General features: G+C 44.9%; 1 protein-coding gene across 1 annotated transcript in view; it reads right to left on the bottom strand.

Moving 5' to 3' along the window:
* Positions 1–3276: 3276 nt before the first annotated feature.
* LAMC2 (laminin subunit gamma 2) overlaps positions 3277–20751 on the bottom strand; it is a 61631-nt gene continuing 44156 nt past the window's right edge. The window contains exons 10-23 of the mRNA XM_060009816.1: positions 20567–20749; positions 19688–19933; positions 17489–17634; positions 16333–16489; positions 15815–16020; positions 14670–14749; positions 13430–13579; positions 12760–12904; positions 11899–12048; positions 11264–11378; positions 9818–10017; positions 7980–8138; positions 7787–7886; positions 3277–4959 (exon numbers count right to left, since the gene is read on the bottom strand). Of these exons, the coding sequence (XP_059865799.1) occupies positions 4706–4959; positions 7787–7886; positions 7980–8138; positions 9818–10017; positions 11264–11378; positions 11899–12048; positions 12760–12904; positions 13430–13579; positions 14670–14749; positions 15815–16020; positions 16333–16489; positions 17489–17634; positions 19688–19933; positions 20567–20749 (2291 nt within the window). The 3' untranslated portion in view covers positions 3277–4705. The remainder of the gene's footprint in view (positions 4960–7786; positions 7887–7979; positions 8139–9817; positions 10018–11263; positions 11379–11898; positions 12049–12759; positions 12905–13429; positions 13580–14669; positions 14750–15814; positions 16021–16332; positions 16490–17488; positions 17635–19687; positions 19934–20566; positions 20750–20751) is intronic.

The following is a 20751-nucleotide window of genomic DNA, read 5'->3' as shown; positions in this document are numbered from 1 at the left end:
GAGAGAAATACCATGTTCTTGGATTGGAAGAATCAACAGTGTGAAAATGACTGTACTACCCAAAGCAATCTACAGACTCAATGCAATCCCTATCAAACCACCAATGGCATTTTTCACAGAACTAGAGCAAAAAATTGCACAATTTGTATGGAAACACAAAAGATCCAGAATAGCCAAAGCAATCTTAAGAAAAATGGAGCTGGAGGAATCAGGCTCCTGGACTTCAGACTATACTACAAAGCTACAGTAATCAAGACAGTATGGTACTGGCACAAAAGCAGAAATATAGGAACAGGATAGAAGGCCCAGAGATAAACCCATACACATATTGTCACCTTATCTTTGATAAAGATGGCAAGAGTATACAATGGAGAAAAGACAGCCTCTTCAATAATTGGTGCTGGGAAAACTGGAGAGCTACATGTAAAAGAATGAAATTAGAACACTTCCTAACACCATACACAAAAACAAACTCAAAATGGATTAAAGGCCTAAATATAAAGCCAGACACTATAAAACTCTTAGAGGAAAATGTAGGAAGAGCACTCTTTGACGTAAATCACAGCAAGATCCTTTTTGACCCACCTCCTAGAGAAATGGAAGTAAAACAAAAACTAACAAATGCGACCTAAAGAAAGTTAAAACCTTTTGCACAGCAAAGGAAACCATAAACAAGATGAAAAGACAACACTCAGAATGGGAGAAAATATTTGCAAATGAAGCAACTGACAAAGGATTAATCTCCAAATTATACAAGCAGCTTGTTCAGCTCAATATCAAAAAAACAAACAACCCAATCCAAAAATGAGCAGAAGACCTAAATAGACATTTCTCCAAAGAAGATATACAGATTGCTAACAAACACATGAAAAGATGCTCAACATCACTAATCATTAGAGAAATGCAAATCAAAACTACAATGAGGCATCACCTCACATCAGTCAGAATAGCCATCATCAAAAAATCGACAAACAAAATGAATGCTGGAGAGGGTGTGGAGAAAGGGAACCCTCTTGCACTGTTGGTAGGAATGTAAATTGATACAACCACTATGGAGAACAGTATGGAAGTTCCTTAAAAAACTACAAATAGAACCACCATATGACCCAGCAATCCCACTACTGGGCATATACGCTGAGAAAACCGTAATTCAAAAAGGGACATGTACCACAATGTTCATTGCAGCACTATTTACAATAGCCAGGAAGTGGAAGCAACCTAAGTGTCCATCGACAGATGAATGGATAAAGAAGATGTGGCACATATATACAATGGAATATTACTCAGCCATAAAAAGAAACGAAATTGAGTTATTTGTAGCAAGGTGGATGGACCTAGAGATTGTCATACAGAGTGAAGTAAGTCAGAAAGAGAAAAACAAATACCGTATGCTAACACATATATATGGACTCTAAAAAAAAAAGGTTCTGATGAACCTAGGGGCAGGACAGGAATAAAGACATAGACAGAGAATGGACTTGAGGACATGGGGAGGGGGATGGGTAAGCTGGGTGAAGTGAGAGAGTAACACTGACATATATACACTACCAAATGTAAAATCGATAGCTAGTGGGAAACAGCTGTATAGCACAGGGAGATCAGCTCTGTGCTTTCACCACGTAGAGGTGAAAGATAAGGAGGGTGGCAGGGAGATGCAAGAGGGAGGGGGTATGGGGATATACGTATGCACATAGCTGGTTCACTTTGTTATATACAGCAGAAACTAACACACCATTGTAAAGAAATTATACTCCAATAAAGGTGTTAAAAAAAAATGAAAGAAATACATCTGCTAAGATGTTACAGTCTATGAGCAGTTTCATTTCTACCCACCTCTCCAAACAGAGATCCCCATGAGCCAAAGTAGATGATGATATGTGTGATAGCTTACCAGTGGCATAGTTAATCAGGCAACTCTCAGAGGAGAAGCACAAGAGAGTTGCCACTACAAATGATAAACACTGATAGAAACAGGAAGGAAAGTACCCTTAACTTGGCAGGTTCAGCTCAGGACTGGTAACAGAGTCTAAGTCCTGGGTAGGCTATTTCTAAGTCACACACCCCTTCTTTCTTCTTAGGGACAGTCTGCCACATCCTCAGAAATGAGGGAATCATTATTATACTAAGAGAGTCACGTGAGTCACTTTTCCACTCCCCATCCCTACTTGGGGATCATTTCCTGTTTGTCAGGGAAGACATTTTTATGACTTCCTTAACAGTCTAACCCACTGATGAATCCTTTTATGATTACATGCATCTTGGTTATTAACTAATGGGATCCCCCACCAAGTTCTCTAAAGTCGCTACTACCTAATCCTACACTTGGCAGCAACAGATAGCCAGTGACTCATGATGCATGCTCCCCTTTCACAGTATAGAATTGTCAGAGAAGTGGCTTCCTGCCAAGGGACTGTATTTCCTAGACCCCTTGCCAGTAAGATGAGGTCATAATAATACTGGGTTCTGGACCACAGAATGTGAGAGAAAGTGATGTGCAGCCCCTCCCAGGCCTGGCCCACAAAGACCTTCCATGTGTCTCCGTCTTCCATGTCTTTTTTCCCCTCCACCCCCTGGGATGGAGACGGTGCAGAGGGCAACCTGAGAAGTCACATGGTGGTAGGGCCTCTGGAAATGACTATGTGGTGGGCTACTGTGCCAACTTTCTCCACATCCAGTACGCCATGAGGGCAAGAAGAAAGTCTGTCGTGAGGGAGTTACGCATATTTTTAGGTCTGTGTGAGATAGTAGTTAATGTAAGCGAATTTGTAACATATGTGATTGTGTATTCCAAGACAGGATTAAAAATGCACTTTCAGAGAAGGTAAAGCATAGTGATCAGATCGGTCAGAATTTGGGGGGGCGGGTCAGTGTAGGCAGAAGCAGAATCCTTTTCTCAGCCACTTGGGTAGATGGCCAATCCAGGATCTTAACTGATTAAATTTTAGTTTATTAAAACGCAGGATAATGTACCGCAAACTATTGATTTTACCTTTATTTTAGAGCTGATGCAAAAAAAGACAAAAATATTGATTATCAGCCCCGCCCTGCTCAGGTTGTTCTAGAAATAAATCCTCCTTTATGCTTAGAAGACAGCACCAGTTAAATCTCATAAAGTGTGTGCATGGTTAGAAAGGGCAAAACAAGATGCTCAGAAAAAGGAATTAGAGATGTTAATTCTAGGGCTCATTGCTCTTTCTGAAGCATTCTTTGTTGTCATTGCTTTGGTACCTACACCTTAAGCTTAGAGTTTAACAAATTAGAAACTGGCCACGGGCATCTAAGAATTGTTCTTTATTTAAAAACATGTCCATGAAAAGCCAAGGAAATACAGAGGTGAGGCAGCACCAAAGCCTTCTGAGCCGCGGTTGGAAGTGCTTCTGGTTTTTCCAGAAATTCCCACTGGTGTTATGACTCAACAATGTGTCGCAATCAGCGGAGGAAAGGGACAGAGCGACAGCTGAAATGCAAAGAAGTGTGCACAACCCAGAGCCGTTTCAGCTATTTACCGAAATCCAAGTCCCCCATGGGATGTCTTGCAACACATGTTCTGTTGAGAAAAAGAGGTTGCAAACCATGGGGTTATTGCAATAAACACCACTTGTGATGAACAGGATTTGTAAGTTTACATTTTTTTCAAGGTTTGTTTTCCTCACTATTCAATCAACTCTATGAGGACAGAGAATATGACACCACTGTACCCCAGCCCCCGGCACACAATAGGTACAATAAATATATGTTGTAAGGATAGATGGATGGAAGGATGGACTCTACCCAGCTCAAGTATAAGTAGGAACATCGTCTGGTATCAGAAGAGAGAACAAAACACACAGAAGCATATAATTTTTAGTGTTTGAAAAATGGCATTGAATTAGGACTAATAAATCTTGGATAACTGCACCTCTTTCAGTGCCCAAGCTACATTTTTACATCACTTTGAAACCCCAAAGTAAATACTTTCCCAATGTTTGCTTGGCCGGTAGGAAATGCTTTAATAAAAACGTCGTCTCTAAGTTGCCTGCCATCATCAGGGGAAAGGAGGTCACTTCCAGGCCCAGAAGAAGTCGAAGGCAGGGTACCAATGCTCCAAAGGGGCCAGCCTTACAGCTCCTCACTCCGTCACTGCTCACTTCTTCCAGTTTGAAAGTGGAGTATGTGTGTATGGACCGGGTGATAAGTGGGAAGAACTCTGATCAACAAGAACACGTTGGACACCATGAGGCAATAGTATTTTACTGACCACAGCATGACTGGAATTCACTCTCTGTTGTGACGTTAGGAAGAATTTTAGGTGTGCGCAAAGTCAAAAAATTTTCCCTTTGATCACATTACTCAAAGGATAAGCTGTCTACAACCCAGCAGCACTTGTCCATACTCCAGGACTCAGTTTCTGACTACTCTGAGACAAACACCTGCCTGTGTGGTTTGTCCTTCCACCCAGTCTACACTTTGGGGTCCAGGCCCTCGATGAGTCTCATACCCAGTGCCATTTGCCTCATTACCCTGAATCAGGAAGCAAAGAGCATCCCACTGATACAATAAGACATTTATCTGGCCAAGGTCTCAAGGACGGGACCAGGTTCAGTTGACCTGAGCGCACCCATTCAACAGGTTCAAATGTCCCCATCCCACCCCACCCACATGAGACGGCTCCTGCGCCTGAGGTCTCTATCCCAAGAACCTCAGTTGAGAAATCGCAAAGGCAGCTTCAGTGCTGCTCAAGAGCCTGGGTATTGTAGCAGCCTGGGGGCAGGTTGTCCCTAATGTTCTCCAGGTTCTTCACATCAGCCAGAATCCCATCTATGCTCGTCTCCAGTGAACGGAGGTGGCCCCTCTGACAGCTTGCCCTCTCTTCCAGCTTTGACATCAACGGCCGCAGCTGACTGTTGATCTGGGCCTTGGCTTGGAAAAGCTTCTGCTCCAATAAGATCAGCCCCTCTTCAACCATACTGCCAGGCTGGTCTGCTTTAGGAAACAAGAAAGGAGTTAACAGAGGAAAAAGCTGTGGTTAGATCTCCTTGAACATATGCAGGCCCTTCTGTAACTTTAGCTAATTTCCGTTTTCACCGGCCCAGAGCAAATAGTATGCTGTGCATTTGAAGGCTTATTTTAAATTATAAATAATCTAGAAGAAATTCTGAGAGCACGAGCCTCATTACTGGGTTTTGAACAGCCCAGTTTAAGCCTCTGGACTCTTTAGTTCAGCAAGATGAAGCTTGGATTTCTGTTTTCATGTTAGAGGTAACAGCTCCTGCTCTGAAAGGATGAAGCCTGAAGGTCACAGGGACCTTATACTGCTCAAGGTGTCTGCCCAGCACAGCTCATCCCTAACATCAGAATCAACTCCAAATTCTGCTTTCTGAACCACCCTTAGGAAATCTCTTGCTGTTTTCCATTAGAAGACCTTTAGAAACTGGCTGGGCCTCAGGGTTTAGAGAGGCCAAGGTGTGCTTTGCTATTTGAGGGATGAATTCCAGCTGTTATGAAATGACGTAAGACGTCATTCTGGCCCGAAACAGTGGGAATCTGTCTAGATATTAGTTTATTTCCAACATGAAATGTGGTCACATTTGTTCAGATATGTTTCACCCATAAACAATCTGATACTAATGTCAGCATGAAGGGCACCTGGCCAGACCCATTTGGTTTGAAAAGGTCTGAGTGGTCCTTAGTCAATTCAAACTCAAGGTCAGGTGCAGTGATAGCATTTGACTGCAGAAGTTTATCACAATTAGAGAGATTAAGCTGTTATTGCTCCGGGACTCAGGAGAGCAAACAGAGTAGAAAGAGCACTACAACAAAAATGTTGATCCAGTGGATCAGTCCTTCACCTGCGGACAGGGGAGAATTCCAGAATTTAGGGTTCTACAACACGCAGGGAAAGTGAAGCAAGCTTGGGGATAAAATGTCCATGCGGAGGCAGCATGAGCTTCTCAAAAACAGCAGGAACACTGGAGACAGAGACCTCGGTTAGAATCCTGCCTCCAAAACTTACTATGTGATCGGTGGGACAGTATTAAACTCCCTGAGCTTCCGTTTACTCCTTTGTGAAATAAAATAATAAAAATAATAAAACTTGAGGCTTCCCTAGTGGTGCAGTGGTTAAGAATCTGCCTGCCAATGCAGGGGACACAGGTTCAATCCCTGGTTCAGGAAGATCCCACATGCCACGGAGCAACTAAGCCTGTGCACCACAACTACTGAGCCTGCGCTCTAGAGCCCACGAGCCACAACTACTGAGCCTGTGCGCCACAACTACTGAGCCTGCGCTCTAGAGCCCGTGAGCCACAACTACTGAAGCCCGTGCACCTACAGCCCGTGCTCTGCAACAAGAGAAGCCACCGCAACGAGAAGCCCGCACACCACCATGAAGAGTAGCTCCCGCTCGCCACAACTAGAGAAAGCCCACGTGCAGCAACAAAGACCCAATGCAGCCAAAAATAAATAAAGTAAAATAAATAAATTTTAAAAATAATAATAATAATAAAACTTACTTTATAGGATCTTTAAAAGACTTAAATGATCTTCCACCACGAAAAACCTGGCATAGTGCCTGTCACACAGTAAATGTTTGACAGTTCCCATCCAGCCTCTCTCCCCACGCTCTCACTTTCCCTTTAAAGGCCCTGTTAGTTTCATTGCCTTTTTCAGAACGCTAAGCAAAATCACTAAACTCTTCACTGGGGAGGGTTTATTTGTTTATTTATTTTTTACCCTTAGAGGGTCTTTTACTCTTTGGGGCTCATTGGATCACAAAGCAAAGCTGTCAGGATAACAACACAGACAATATTGGTCTCTTGGGGTGATGATGACACTCCACAGAAAAATCCGGTTTTAAAGAGGTTCTCCTGAATGTTGCTGGAATCTCTGACTGAATCCCTAGTTCCATATATGCTGCAGTCCAGGCTCGATGAAACAGGCCAGTAAGTGTTTGATATCAGTTCTACCCAAGCCCATAATTTTAATTTATGTGAGTTTTCTTTTGGATGGGATTCTGTGAGGAAACCTGAGCTGCTGCCACACGGTGTCATCAAATCTATTTTATCCTAAGATTTTGCAGTATCTCATGGACCTACCACCTTGACATTTCTTTCGGGTCATCTACCTGGCAGCTCAAGTTTCCACAACCCGTTACAGCAAGGTGTAACTGTGGTTGGAAGGGACAAACAGCAGAATTGGCGGGTGATTCTTGACCTCACAGACTGGGAGAATCTTCCCCCCCCACCACTCCTACTTCCTCAGAGCTCTATGACTTCCCCTCAGTTATTTCAACTGTCTCCTGAACCATCTCGTCCTGCCTCTTGTCTAACCCACCTTCATACTCTCCTGCACTCAGCTGCCCCAGTGATCTTTCCAAAATATACAGCAACAATGTCATCCCTCTGCTTGACACTGTCTACTAAGTTCTCAGGATCAAGGTCAGAATCCTTAGCAGGACTGTCAAACTGGCCAGTATTCTTTTTCACTGTGAAGCTCGAATCCTGCCTCCACAATTCACTGTGTGATCTGCAGGACATTATTAACCTCCCTGAGCCTCAATATACCTTCCCTACATACACCCAGTTCTTTGAACTACAGACTTTCACCTCCAAGGGCAACAGGTAGGTTCTCAGTGACCCATTTTAGAGATGGTAAAATAGTCCCACAGATGTAAAGAAGTTTCCAGGCCCTGAAGTATCTGGGCCTGGAAACAAAGCAAATTTCCTGATACCCTTAAGGAAAGTTAGACTCCCACTCATTGGGAGAAGCCCTGGAACATGGACTGGAAGGTTGTGGATACTCCACATACCTATTAGGTGTAGGATGTCGTCCAACATGTTAAGCGTGTCTTGGATCGTAACTCCAGCATTCCTGGCTCTGTTATCAACTCTTTGGGCTTCTGTGATTACCTGAGGAAAACAGAAACACAAGCCCATTTTGCAAGGGTGTTCCCACACTGGCAAGGTTAAAGTGCTCTCTGCTGGAAAGTCACGGGAACTTACCGTCTGCACTGCATCCGTAGACGTGCCGAACTCCCGCTCCTTCCTTGCCAGCTCTCCTTCCACTTCCCTCATCTCACTCTTGAGAGTGGCCAGTCCCTTCTCCATGGCCAAGGCTCCATCTGCTGTCACGTTGGCCTCCAAGTTCAGGCTCCCCATCTCCTGGGAGAAGAAAAGGAGCCAGGGACGGAAGGAGAGAGAGGGGTAAGGCACAAAAACATCCCAAAGACAACTGCAGAAAAAATACAGCTGCAGCCAGGCCCTGATGGAGTGAGATGAACAATGAGAGAGTTAGACTTGGGGACACACCCTTCCCCAAGCTCTGCCTCAAACAAGTTAATTCGGGGGTATGTCTCCAGGGGCTAGGACGATCAGCTCTGAGACTCTGCTTCCCTCTCAGGTTAAGCTCACCAAATGGTGAGTGAAACAGGAACCAGTCGGGAAAACCCAGAGGGTGAGAAACTCATCTCACTCTCTGTCATGTTTCTTTGCTGCTGCCATCTTTTGAATGGCTTTACTCCCCAAGACAGTAGACTTTGGGGGCAGAGAATGAATGGGCTATAGCTTTGAGTTTTGTTTTTATTAGGATGAACGAATCTTAACAATATCTTTACCAATAAGCTACCATTAGGCATCAAGTTACACAGACGCCTCTGTACTAGAAGCCACGTAAAGAGAAGCACAGGAAATTGGTCTCTACCCTCAAGGGACCTAAGATTCGAGATGATTTTTGGAAGTTACCAAGTGGTCCAAGGGTGAGGCCACACAGTCTAGATATCAAGAGTTCCCTCTGGGCTTTCTAGAGTTGCTTAAGCTTTCTAGAAGTCATACTTAAATAAGAACGACGAAGCTCTCGTCCAGCTGAGAAGCACTCTTTCTACTGTAGCACTTAACATATGGGTTGTAAGTGTAACTAGCCTGCCCTTGCCCATTACACCGAATGCTCTCTGAAGAGAAGGACTGGGTCTTTCCCATGTCCGTATCCCCAGCACCAAGCACAGTGCTGGCACAGGATGGAAGGAAAGAGAAAAATGAGTAAGTGGAGCTTAGACATAGAACATAGGGTCAAGGGATCCAGAACTCCAGAATTTCATAATCTTGACTCAAAACACTGGTATAGTTGCTACAAGTTGAATTGTGTCCCCCAAAAGGATATGTTGAAATTCTAAACCCCAGTACCTCAGAATGTGACCTAATTCAGAAATAGGGCTGTTGCATATGTAATTAGTTAAGATAAAGTCATATTGGAGTAGAGTGGGCCCCTAAGCCCACACGACTAGTGTCCTTATAAGAAGAGTTGGAGACACCCAGGAAGGAGAGCTCCATGTGATGACAGAGGCAGGGACTGGAGGGAAGTCGCTGCAAACCAAGGAACACAAAGGATTGACAGCCACCACGGGAAGCTAGGAAGAGGCAAGGGAAGTTTCCACCCAGAGTCTTGGCGAGAGTGTGGCTCTGCTGACACCTTGGTCTCAGACTTCTAGCCTCCAGAACTGTGAGAGAAGAAATTCCTGTTGTTTTAAGCCACCCAGTCCGTGGTACTTTGTGAGAGCAGCTCCGGGAAACTAATGCAATAGTCTATATAAACAACAGTCTTGGCTGGCTCTTCTCATGGTGTTGTCCAAAAAGGGAGCTGAAAATGGTGCGCACGGGGCAGCAGTACTCAGCCAATGATAGCCCTGTGAACCAATCAGCAAGAGGGCCAGCCGAGTGGCTCTGGGGCCGCCGTGGACCGTAACAGAACCCGACGGGTCAACATGAGCCCAGCGCTCTTTGCTCACTGAACATGACCCTTGCGTTTGGCGCTGCTCTCACCAACCTGCACCTCGATGTCCCTTTACCTGTTCTATGCTGCCGGTGATCTCCAGGGCTTCCCCGGCTGCGTTCTTTGCCCTCTGGGCGTCGGCAGCAGCATCGCCCAGGGCTGTTTCCGCTTGCTTGGTCTTGTCGCTGGCATCTGCAACCTTCTGGCTGATGTAGGAGAGTCTCTTCATGGCCTCTTCAGCTTCTGCTTTTCTGTCTTCAACCTGCAGGTCAAACTCTGAAATGCAGATAAGTAAACATTGCCGTAAAGTTGAAAATTAGCTTCCAACGGAAGACGAAAGTGGCTGAGGTTTTTACGAACAATTACAGAAAGAGTGTTAATACTGCCCAGGGGTGAGAGTGTGGAAAGTTGTGGCTATTACTCTTTCTTGTCCAGGAGAAAGCATCTTAAAGGAGGCACTGAGCTAACCATCAACAGTCAGCCTGCCCTGGGTCCCCATCATTGCAAAAGTGAACCCCAAAATGAATCAGAGGCAGGTGGAATCTTTGAAGCCCAAAGTTTCAAGCCAGAGCCTTAAACCCTAAGCTGCCAATGGCAATAGCTGGGGACTGGACAGAATGGGTAGAGAGGGACTTTCTGTGAAGAAAATTCTAAGAATTAGGAATGTTTATTTTTTGTTTTTAGTGAAGAAGACTGAAACTTTAACCAAATCTCTACAAGGCGTAAACCCAGATTACCTGGAATCCAGATGCTATGACAAAGGTTGCTTTATTATTACCACAAGGCAACCTCACTGGTCCTGTCAATACATTGGAACCAACCAGGCAAAAGAAAGAGAAAGAGAAAGAAGAAAGAAACAAAGAAAGAAAGAAAAGAAAGAAAGAAAGAAAGAAAGAAAGAAAGAAAGGAAGGGAGAAAGAGAGAAAGAGAGAAAGAGAGAAAGAGAGAGAGAGAGAGAAAGAAAGAAAGAAAGAAAGAAAGAAAGAAAGAAAGAAGAAAGAAAAAGAAAGAAAGAAATTAAGAAAGAAAGAAAGAAGGAAGGAAGGAAGAAAGAAGAAAGAAAGAAAAAAGAAAGGGGGGAGGACGGAAGAAAGACAGGGAAAGGAAGAAAGAAAGGAAAAGAAAGAAAGAAAGGGAGAGAGGGAGGGAGGAAAAGAAAGAGAATTATCTGTATGGTAGCGGGATATTGAATCTGTGAGGAACCTTAGAGGTCATTTAGTTCAAATTTCTCCAGAGGGGAACATTAGAATCTAGAAAGGCATGGGACCTGCCTATGGTCACACAGCCAGCTCAGCGCGGTCATGTGGCTGAGCAGAGATCAGAACTCAAGCCTTTTGACATTTAGTTCAATTCTCTCTACTACATCAAATATTTTAAAATGTTTTTCTTTAGAAAGATATTTATTAAGTGTCTATTAATAGCCCAATGTACCTGTCACTTAGATTTATAAAGATTCAAAATAAACCAAAGTCGTGGTTATAACTTTAAAATACTCAAGTGACCTGAACCACGAAATACTCACCTCTGAGGTTCTTTAAGATGTTCTCAACTTCATAAAAAGTGGCATTGCCCATACTTAGTGCTTCTTGGGCTCTGCTTTTAGCAAGGTTGGCACGGGAAAGCAGTTGATCTGATTTCTGTAAATAGGCAGGCAGAACAAGATTAGAGTAAAGGTATCACACACCCAGGGAGTGCCCTCCTGCCGGCATATTCACTCTGACACACTTCTCTTCATGACAACAGAGCTGTGATTCGCCAAAGAGTCTAGGGGTGCTGTAGCAAACCCCTCCACAGCCTGGGGCAGCACAAACTTTATAACCCAATGACCCGATAGGAGCCCACATTGAGAACAGTCTCAAGCTCTGGTCCACTATCAGGTACAAGAACAGTTTGCACATCCTAATTTTAAACTCTAGATACTTCCTGAAACCAAGCTAGTAGACAGAGCCAGACCAAAATTAGACCCAGTAGGCCTGAGTCCTATTCCTAGATTTGAGGGCTGACTCAGTGGGTGGAGCTGAGCTAATTACATTAAGGTCTCTATAAGCAGCAGTATCATGACCTTTCGAGAGTTTTTAATGGTTCTTCTTACAGCATTAATTCACATGGTAGCCCTTCAATACATGTTTGTTGAATGAACAAACTAACAAACGATACCTGTCTCCCATTCTTCCCATTCTGTAAGAGCTTCCGGGTTTCTTCTTCCCAGTTTCCCAGATTGCTTTGCACACGCTTGAACTCATCCACACGCTTAGTCACCAGGCTTGAGACAGAGTCAGCTTTTTGTCTGATCCTCTTCGTTTCTACCTGTGAGCCCCCAAAAATGAATGAGCCTTACTTTCTGCTCACCAGTTGTCACACCAGCCTTCCTAGGACCTGCCATCATTGTTCGTAAACAATTATCCAGGCCCAAAGTCTAGCAGAAATGAGACAATATTCCTCATGAAAGTCAGGCAACAGGTCTCCCAAACATCAAACAGGTTTTAGGCCTGCTTTATTTTTTTTACTATTATTTTACGTGTTAGTTTATATATACATGGGAAAATTTTTGTGGAAATCATTGTGAGTACTTTTTGCCATAGGTAGAAAGCTTAATCTAATAAATTTGAAATAATTAAAGGAAGATAACAGAAACAATGCAAAACTTTTGAGAAAAACAAAAGCCTTCTGAGTGGCCGTACGTGGAGATACACTATAGGTTGGACCCAAATGTAAATATCAAACTTTATCTATAATAATTTCCCACAGGTTGCAACAGTCCCCAGAACTAGGAAAGAGAGAGAAAACTTTTCACCACTAATAGGAATAGGTTCAGGATGTGAGCCATGGCCTTATCAGGGACCACGATTGGGGTTTAAGAACAAGGATAATGAGGAGAATAAATACTCTTTCTAATCTAAAGCAAGAAAAGTCAATAGGGAGAAAAAAAACTGAATGATTGAACGATTCAGTGGAACCCCCAGAGAAGAAAGCATTATGGCCCTTCTGTACATCAGTGCATAGGTTAGGTGCCCTTACCTGAAAGGACTGATCATTGACCCCCTGAAGCTGAGATGCTGAATTGAGAAGGCGGAGACTATGCTGATAAGACGTATCTGCTTCCATGTCAGTTTGAGTGGCCTCCCTTGACAACTGCTGGGCCAGAGACTTGGTTTTCTCCAATCTGCAGGGAATGAAGAAAGAGGACTTTGAGAATTCACTCTTTTTTATTAAAAGCAAAACTTCATCCTGTTAAAAGTATGTAGTCGGGATTATTGGAAGAACCAGACGAGATGTGTTCCTTTCCACAGTTTAAACATAGATCTTAAAGTTTATACAGGTTGGGCCAGAAAAATTCAACCCAAGTTCCCTAATTTATTTTCCCAATTCTTGATCATATGAATATATTATGTTTATCTGTGCCATGCCATCAGATGAGTGTACTCACATCCTTTAAACACCACAGACGGTGACCGTATCTCCAAATATACAACCTCTCAATCAAAACACAAACTTTACTGAGATTAATCAACCTTTTCTTCCAGCCTTAAAAGCGTCTGTTTTCCTCCAAAGTAATACCCTCATCCTCTCGTCCCTCTTAGTATTGATGTACTTCTAAAGAAACACAGCACCCCTCAGACGTGGTTGGCATTGAACCCTGGGAGAGAGCGGATTATATTGGCCCGTGTGAGTACCCGTTGAAACGTACTTTCCCACAAGCCCTTGCACCACAGAGCCGTCCAGCGTGCCGCTTCCGCCTCCTTCACTCAGAGCCTTGCGCGCCAAGGATAGGGCTTGTTCGGAGTAGTCCTCGGTTTCCCTGGCCAGTTGCTCCATGTTATTGGCTGACTCAACGTGGCTGAAAGGATCAAAAACCAAGAATTTGAGTTTTCACGGCAAAGAGCTTCCTTTAGGGCTTTTATTTAAATGAAAGGAGAGGAGTAAGGGAACTGGTTGGACTAGAAAAACCAAACAGAATTGACCCAGATGAGATGGAGCTCCTCTAATAGAGGAGCTATCTAGAAGCAGAGGGTGTTCTGAGAAGTAGCCTCATGTCCTAGACTTTTTTGGCCATCTACTCCATTTATGGCATAATCAGTGGAAGCTATGGAGATGGGTGGGAGAAGTCTCAGAGTGATAAAATATTGCATTTGTAAATTGTTTTCTGCAGGAGAAACCCCTAGGTTTTATTCCATTCAGGAGCCAACTCCCTATTTAGTTTTGCTGCATCTCTAAACTGAGCCCGCCACTAAGGGGGACAAAGCCTGTCAATAAAAGTCCCCCAGTTGCTTTTGTCCTCCTGGTTCTAGAAAGTGATGGAAACGAGCTCAGGAGGCAGCGTGCGCTGCAAGAACACAAGCCAGCCCCCTTCTGCTAACAATTTCATTTGTGATTAGCAGAGCCTGCCACCTTGCTGAGCCCTCCGCCAAGAGCAAACCTCTTCTACATGGTAGGATTTATAGTCAGGCAAGAACTAAGGAGCCGCCCGTTATCACTGGGGGCCTGCAGAGCCGGTTTTCAGGAGGACGTTCCCCCTCTGCAGACTTGGCCCCCACAGGCCAGCAAACAGCTCGCAGCTACTCGTTCCCAGGCTTGGTGTGGGAGCCTGGGATCCCTCAAAGGTGCAAAGCATGCTTTTCCAAGGGCTGATTCATTTGATGGGGCCCAAGGAATTATATCTGACATACACCAAAGCCATGCTGTTGAGTCATAGAGAAATCTGCGAAAGAAACACCCTCGCCCCCAACTCCTGCCAAGTGACCTTGCCCAGTGGCCACCTATATACACTAAAAGCCAAGGGGTTAAAAAAATGGCTTCAGGGCGGGGGGATGGCTGCAAAGGAGCCTGGAGATAATGAATATGCTTTGGTCCTGAATACCCTGCAGTGCTGTTCAAGGCTGGCCTTGCAGAGGTGGTCTGAAGCAGAGGTGCCCTCCAGGACTGCTCACCTGTCGGCCAGTCTCGCGGCCTCCTGAGCTAGACTTTTAAAGCCGTTTGGCCCCATATAGTCCTCTGAGGGAGGAACGTCCTGTGGAAAAAGGACAATTGGTTAAGGCTTTGCCGTGAGCCTACATATGAGCCATGGAGCCTAAGCAGGTTCTGCACCTGTTCTGTCAGAGCCACTTGTCATTAGTCACACAGCATTCTACAACGTGACATGTCGAGTCCCTGGTCACGATGGCCATTACATTAAAAAATGTATAGACAAGAATAAAATAGAAATCCAAGTTTAAAGGAAGTCTGTATATAGATATAGATGCATTTTAAAATATATACATGTTTATATTTGCATATGTATTCAAAGTCCAGTAGAACATAGACCAAGTTTTAATGGTAGTTATTTCTTAGTAATGAGATCATAGGGAATTTTATGTATTTTCTGAATTTTTTACAAAAGGAAAATCAATACACACTATTTTTAAATCCTTCATTTTCTCATCATAATATCTGATTATCTTCCAGTTTTCTTTATCCACCTCCTATCCACCCACTTACATTATTATCACCACTGCCTTCTTTATTTAGAACGAGAAGAGTGCTCATTCAAACCTCTCCCTCCGACCACACTACAAACTACGTCATTAAGAAAATCATACTGGCAACATTTTTTCCCCTATTTTAAGAACCATGTCGTTATTGGCCTCCTTCCTTCCTTTCTTCTTCCTTCCCTTTCTTCCTTTTTCATCTGTTCTTTATTTCTTTCTTCCTCTCTCTCTCCCTCTCTCTTTCTTTTTTACAGCAAACATTTATCACAACCACACATTGTGCTACAGGCTGAGAATGTAAACATGAACAAAATTGAACCCTGCCCTCTGGGAACTAACAACCTAGAAGAGTTGCAGAAAGAAGGGAGAAGAGACGGCCAAGATGAGGCTATGGGTAGCAAGAAATGAACTAGGAGAGGACATAACACAGTAAAATGGGAAACTGCAGGAAGCCAAGGAAGATAAACAAAGGTGCAGCTGCTGCAAGGAAGAGAAGTCTAACTGTCTGCCAGAGAGACCAGAAAACCAGAGAGACAAGGTGAGCCTGTGACATGGGCAGTCTTCCATCTCAGCAATGACTCCCAGTCCCCTAACCCAGCGCCACCTACGGTGTTTCGCAGGGCAGCTTCACTTTCCTCCAGGCTCAGGCGCATCTGAGTGATGAGCCTGTGAGTATCCTGAACTCGGTTCTGATGCTGGCTGCCCAGGGCCCGAACTCTTTCCACAGTCATCTTGAGGTCATCCAGGCGGTTCCGGTAGCTATTCTCTTGGCTCCTGGCCTTGGCCAACTGGAGATTGAGGGATCTAATAGCACCTGAACACCAACAAGGAAAGGGAAGATAAGCACGTTGGGGGGCCAAGTCGTCAAATATAACAGAGGGTTGAAAAAGTGACTTTAACTGGCTTATGGCAAAATAGTAAAAACCCAACATATGAATGCATGCAACTGCTCTTTTATCTCCATCATTCAGATCCCAGGAGAACATCACAGACAGTCCTTCCACCTCCGCAAGGGCTAGGCAGAGACATCTGCTGAACTGTTACCACCGAAGATTCTGTGACCCAGTGTATTGCTTTCTAGGACTCCGAATTCTCTCCTTTGTGAAGGGAAATTGGCCTTCATCACCTTCTGAAATCTGGGCTTCTCTCAGAATGTCCTGAAGGGTCTGCTCAACCCACTGCATCCTGCCCTCCAGCTCTGTGTTAGGTACTGCTCCACCGTCACCCTGAGCCTTTGAAATCAGGGTCTCCAGGTTCTGGAGCTGCTGCATAAACTGATCCATCTGAAACCACACAGGGAAGAGGATTAGAACAGGTGACAGAGTTCATGGTCAAATAGCAGGTACCCAGGGGCTAGTAGCTAAAAGCCCAGAAATGCTTGGCATGTCATGTTAAAGTTCAGATTCTAGAGCCTAGACTTTGAGTCTGAATCCTGGCCCCACTATTCACTAGCTGTGTGACCTTGGGTAAGTCATTTTCTTTATCCATAGGATGGGGATAATAATAATAATATCTCACAGACTTATTACTTGGACTAAATGAGTTAGTATTTGTATAGTACTTAGAACAGTGCCTGGAATAAAGTGCTACAGAGGGCTGGTTAAATAGATAAATTTTAAAAAATAGGTTAAGTTTGCTCTACATTTGGGTTCTGTTTGGGCCCTTTCCTCCCCCACCCTTCACCCCAGTAAAATATTAATAATTAACAACAACAACATCAATTTCATTCTTCTCTGGAATTTGAATGAGAAACTTCTGGAGGCTATTCCTGCCTTGACAGACTTGACACCTCCTCATATGTTTTATACATTTATGTCTCCTTCATTTGTTTTATAAGGACATCGCTTGGGAAAAAATCCAGCTAGAAAGTGGCATATTATAATGGAAAGAGCACTGAATTTAGAATCAGGGGACATGGATGGTATTCTCGGTTCCACCTGGCCATGTGACTTTGAAAAATTACACATTTTTCAAAACGTTGTTTGCTCAGTGAAAGCTGAGATCAGAATGCTTTTCCTTCCAATTTGACTAAGTTACCATGAGTACCGAATGCGGCAGTATCTGCAAAAGGGGTTTTGAAAATGGTAAATATAAGAACATAAACCTGAAGTATTTTTACTAGTATATGGAAATTTTTTTAACATAGCAATTTTTAAAGGAAGAAATAGTAATCCCCGCCCCCGTCCCCAGGAGTCTAGGAGAGTCCTGGATTTGTGACAGAACCACCCAGGAGACACTTCAGGATTTTACTTCTGCGGGTGAGGTCTGGCTAGCATGCACACCTGAATCTTCACTTGATTATAGCAAGCTGGACAGATGGTTAATGCTGCATGCTCACAGTTGAGGCCGCCAAATCCTGGCTTGCAAACACAGCTGCCATCACTTCTACACTCCACGGGCTCCGAGCCCACTGGGTTGCAGTTGCAAGCTAGAGAAAAAAGACGGATAAACAGGAAGCTTTCATGTCAAGCTAATTCCAGAAACTGGAGGTATAGCAAAGAGAAAAGGAAGATTGAGTCACCAAGGGCAAAGAATCTTTCTTTGCCCTTGTTGATTCATATTGTGTTAGATTCATTTCTTGGCTATGCCTCCAAGCACATTCCCACAATACACAGAGGTCTTCGGAATCATCTGGCAAGTTTGTTTGGGGTGTGTGTCTGGATGAAGACACTATAACAGTTCATCCTTCCTAGTGGCACTTATTTACTTCCTCCCATTAAGTCATAAGCCTGCTGGATATTCTGCAGACACTCTGGCTTTGCTCACAGGGAAAATAACATTTCTTCTGGGCCTATATGTGCCAGAAGTAGACATCTCTCTGTATATACACAGATGAGGAATATGAGCTCAGAGAAGCTGAGTAATTTGACCTAGGACACACAGCAAGAAGATGGCAAGCTGGAATGAGAACCTGGCAAGAGCCAGTGATATTTTCCTTCTGCGGTAAAGCGGTACCTTTATTCAATCAAATTGATTCAGTACCACTATGTGTCATGTTCTGTTCTAGGAGCTGAGGATGTAACAGTGGGTGAGACACTACTCTACCGGAGTGATTCTTTGGGTTACTCCACCTTCAGTGCTCACAGAACACTTGGTAGTATGATCATATGTCTAAGCGTACTGTCATTATTTGCTTACATATTTGTGTGTCTTCCTTATTAGCATATGAGCTCTTTGGGAGCTGGAGCTGACTTATTCATTATTATAACCTCGGTATCTAGCTCCACACTGGGTACATGGTAAGTTCTTGATAAAAGATAGTTGAGTGAAAAAATGTATGGTCTAAAGGCAGTGAAATATCTATTAATAGCACCTTATAGATGGAATTATATAGTTTATAGTATGCTTTCTCATATGCTATTTTATCTTTGCAACCACTTTGAGTAAAATATTAATCACCCATATGAGGAAACTGAGGCTCAGAGAGATTAACTGGCATGATCAGCGTAATACAACAGGTATGTTAAAAAAACTGGACTTGAACTCAGTACCGCTGATGTCATGTGGATGCTTCCTATCATAGGACATCACACCTAACCCACAGGCTGGGGTCAGGGCAGGTGGAATGCGTGCCCCTGGGTAGAAGCCCCAAGTTGCACAGAGGTCCTCAGCATTTCTGGGGCTGGGGACTCTGGTGTGAGTCGGGGGGTGGCTCTGGGCTCCCTGCAGACCTCCTGGGGGACCAGGAGTCCTCCAATCTCGGTCCCCAAAGGCACTCTGAACCTTAAAATGAGGAAGCTCCTGAGTTCTGGGCACCAGGGCTGGTCTGGGACCTTTGTGACCTAGGGGTGAGTCTGTGGGGCAGGCCAGCTCCCTAGAACGGAATTTGCCTCTAGAACAGAACGTGTTCGAAGGCTTGAAAGAAGGGCTGAGCAAGAGGCCTGATCGGCACATTCATGCTTTGATCTGAAGCGGCCCCCAGGAATGCTCCACGGGAGCTACTGCTTTGAAGCCCAGTCTCCTTAGGAGACGTTTGGACTGTTACCTTTCTGTACATCAATCGCACTGACTTCCTGAGAGGGTCTCTTCAGCTGCTTTACCACCCACTCCCCTCCCACTTCAGTGCGTTCAGGCTTCGTCTCAGCCCTTTATCACCTTCCGATTCAAGGTCCGGCAGCCCCTCCCTGCCTACCAGCCTCGGGACTGGGCGCTGGAAGCAGCCCCATTTCATCTCCTCTTCCACTCTGGAGCATAAACCTGACCTTTTGCACTTCTCCCGCCCAGCTTTAACCCTTTCAACACCCTCCAGCTCTGACTCCAGAGCCCTGATGCAGGGGACACGGGTCTTAAGACCTCTGACAGGTGAAAGGCCCAGGCTGTTCATGAGCCAGTCGGTCAGAGAAACCAGAGTAGCACCGCGATATTACCTGCTGTCGGCCTTGCTGATCTGTATGTTCTGACACATGTACACACACAGGCGTGCACGCACGCACACACACGCACACACAGGCTGTCCAATCCGTCTAGGGGTGCAGTCCTACCTCGACACTTGTCCATTGGGTTGGGAGCCAAGGGGTCCCCGAAGTAGCCTGCTTTGCACTGGTCACAGTGGGCACCGGCTGTGCCGTGGAGGCATTTCAGACACCTGCCCGTCAGGCGGTCACAGTTCCCAGAGGCACTGGGGTCCACATTGTTGTTGCACTGACAGGGTTGACAAGGCCTCACTGGGCCGTGTTCCCCAGAGGGGTCCCCAAAGTAGCCATCGGCACAGAGCTCACAGCGGGCACCTGGAAGGAGCAAAGAACCAAGCCCGAGCGATCACCCACTGGCAGCAAAAGCAGACGCAGAGGACGAAAGTGTAAATAGCCCTCTAGAGGAGCTTTCCCCGTGGACCCCAGAACAGTACTTCAGGAACAGGAGCCCACGGCCAGGGCCTGGCTCTTCCACTCCACGGTGGTCACAGATCTTAGAACCCAAGCGCCACTAGGAGCCTTCCTGCCGGTTAACTAGCTGACTGGGAAAAAGTCAGCTTGAGACCCATACCACTGAGACTGCTGCTGAAGAGAAACTCTTCTTTCAGACTGACCAGCAGAGAGATGCGACGTTTATAAGGCCACTACGTTTTCCTTCTTCACCTTGGTTCATTTTTAAAAACTTAGTTAAACCCTGTATTTCATCTGAAAACTTCATCTCCTAATTACAAACCTCCTAAAACAGCTTTAGATGTTTCCTCCGCGTTACTGTACACTCTGCCCTTCCTCCATCCACTTGAGCTCTCGGGCATCGACGAGCTATCCTTATCTTTAAAATGAGCCCATTTAGACTAACCCTGAGTAATGAAAACTCCCTGGGAATCCCTTGGAATAGAAGCTATCCTTGCAGATTCACGGCATCAGGACAGGGCAGGCAGCTGGCCTCACCAGTGACACCGTGGGGACAGTTATTGCACACCACCTCCTCTGTCTCTGGCATCACGGAGCAGCTGAACCCATTGCGACAGGGGCAGGGCTTGCAGCTGCGGGGGTCACGCGGGTCGTTGTAGAAACCAATGGGGCAGTCGGCACACTCGATGTCAGGGTTTTCATCCCCTGAATAACAATCTCCT

Source organism: Delphinus delphis, chromosome 1 (assembly GCF_949987515.2).
Source record: "Delphinus delphis chromosome 1, mDelDel1.2, whole genome shotgun sequence".
In the NCBI taxonomy this organism is placed as follows: domain Eukaryota; kingdom Metazoa; phylum Chordata; class Mammalia; order Artiodactyla; family Delphinidae; genus Delphinus; species Delphinus delphis.
This window is presented reverse-complemented; position numbering and strand designations above follow the sequence as displayed.